This window comes from Nestor notabilis, unplaced genomic scaffold (genome assembly GCF_000696875.1).
Source record: "Nestor notabilis isolate BGI_N333 unplaced genomic scaffold, ASM69687v1 scaffold20703, whole genome shotgun sequence".
NCBI classification, from domain to species: Eukaryota; Metazoa; Chordata; class Aves; order Psittaciformes; family Psittacidae; genus Nestor; species Nestor notabilis.
This window is the reverse complement of record NW_009923574.1, coordinates 10,992-12,627: the sequence shown is the minus strand read 5'-3', so window position 1 is coordinate 12,627 and position 1,636 is coordinate 10,992. Positions and strand designations below refer to the sequence as shown.

General features: G+C 56.8%; 1 protein-coding gene across 1 annotated transcript in view; it reads left to right on the top strand.

The window, feature by feature from the left end:
- Window positions 1-5: 5 nt before the first annotated feature.
- Window positions 6-1,636, top strand: part of SAMD11 (sterile alpha motif domain containing 11) — a gene marked incomplete at both ends in the record, with an annotated part of 12,619 nt that continues 10,988 nt past the window's right edge. Inside the window, one exon of the mRNA XM_010012229.1 lies at window positions 6-366. Coding sequence (XP_010010531.1) covers window positions 6-366 — 361 coding nt within the window. The remainder of the gene's footprint in view (window positions 367-1,636) is intronic.

The following is a 1,636-nucleotide window of genomic DNA, read 5'->3' as shown; positions in this document are numbered from 1 at the left end:
TGGCGGAGCCCCGGGCACGGGACGGCGCTCCGGACTGTAACGATGAGGAGATGAAGGACTCGGAGAGCGACGCGGATGTGAGCGATGAGAAGCCGGAGAGCCTGAAGGCTGAGAGCAGCAGCTCGGCCGCGGAGCTTAAGGAGTGCAAAGAGACGGGCAAAGCGTGTGAAGGGGCCAAGGAGCTGGGTGAAGGGGCTGCTGGTCAAACCGCTCCCTGCAGCTCCTCCAGTGCAGAGTCCCCCAGCCACTTGCTCGGGCCAGGCATCAACAAAACTGAGGTGAAATATCTCCCACCAGCCTCCATCCCACCACCTCAGCCGCTGCCCTTCGGATTCCCCTACACCATGAGCCCGTACTTCCATGCAGGTGAGTGCGTGTGGAGCAGCCACGTGTTCTGCAGCGTGCTCTGAGTGGGACTCTTCCCCCTCCTGTTGTGCAGTGTGGTTTGAGTTCTGTTTCCTGTGCTGGGAACCAGACACGTCTTTTGATTCACAAGAAGGACTCTACTTGCAATGAAGCAAATGGAGGGTCATAAAGAGGAAGGGCAGGAACAAAGTGAGGCCCAAGCACATGAGAAGGGAGATCCCAGTACGATGGACTAAGGGATCTTGCAGTTGCTTGGGCCTTCTTTGGAAGGTATCTTTTGGGAGAAATGCCAGTAAATTATTGGGTCTTCAGGGAGAGGCAACAAACAGCCTGCAAAGTAAAGGGATGGAAGTACTGTATCTGGAATGCTGGCCTAAAGCATGTGAGGACACTTGGGCTTATGTGATTGCCAAGGAGCGGGGTCTGGAGGGGCCTGGTTGAAGAGAAACACCCAACTCTAGAGCAGGATAAAGGGAGCGAAGGAGAGCTTCCCAGGGTGGCTGGGTCTGGGGGTGAGGATGAGGATGTTCCACAGGGAAAGGTGCAGATGGCACTGGGGATGTGCAGGGCTGGAGGGTGGCTGGTCCCTGCGTGCTCGGTTCTTCCTCTGTGCATTGCCATGGTTTGAGGTGAGGGAAGCGAAGTGTTTCCTCTGTGCTGAGTGTCATGTCTGGGACATTCCCAGGGTGGCATCTGAGATGGCACCTTTGGGATGGGGTGTCAGAGAGTTCCCTAGCAGTGATTTAAACATCTTGGCTGCCCCATGCCCATGGAGGTGTCAGAGTTACCCTTGCTGTGCCCCTTTTCCAGGGCAGAGGTAGGAGGGCTCTTTCCCCTGCCTGTGTGTATTTCTCAGGCACTGGTATAGCTGGGTCAGCGCCTGTGGATGGGGCAGGCAGGCAGGGAAGTGATGGCTGGTCTCTGGTCCGCACAGAGCACTCCCTTGGGCTGTGGAGATGGGCATCCAAGAAGGGAATGGTGAGTGTATGTGGTACAAAGCAGGGTTTCAGACTGCGGTAGCTGGTCTGCCCCTGGTCTAGCCAGGAGCCACAATCTGCCTCAGCTAATTACTTGGCTGAGCAATTAGCAGGAGGTAGGACCTCCTGCCAGAGAAGGAGGAGGGGGCACAGCATGTGGGGCGCTGGGGCTGCCTGTTCCCTATGCAAAGAGCCGCCGCTGTTGTGAAGGCGGCTGCCCATCACTCATTAGAGCTGCCTTCCAACTAGGAAGGAGGAAGCGATTTTCCTCTGACAGGCAGGTGGCCAACATG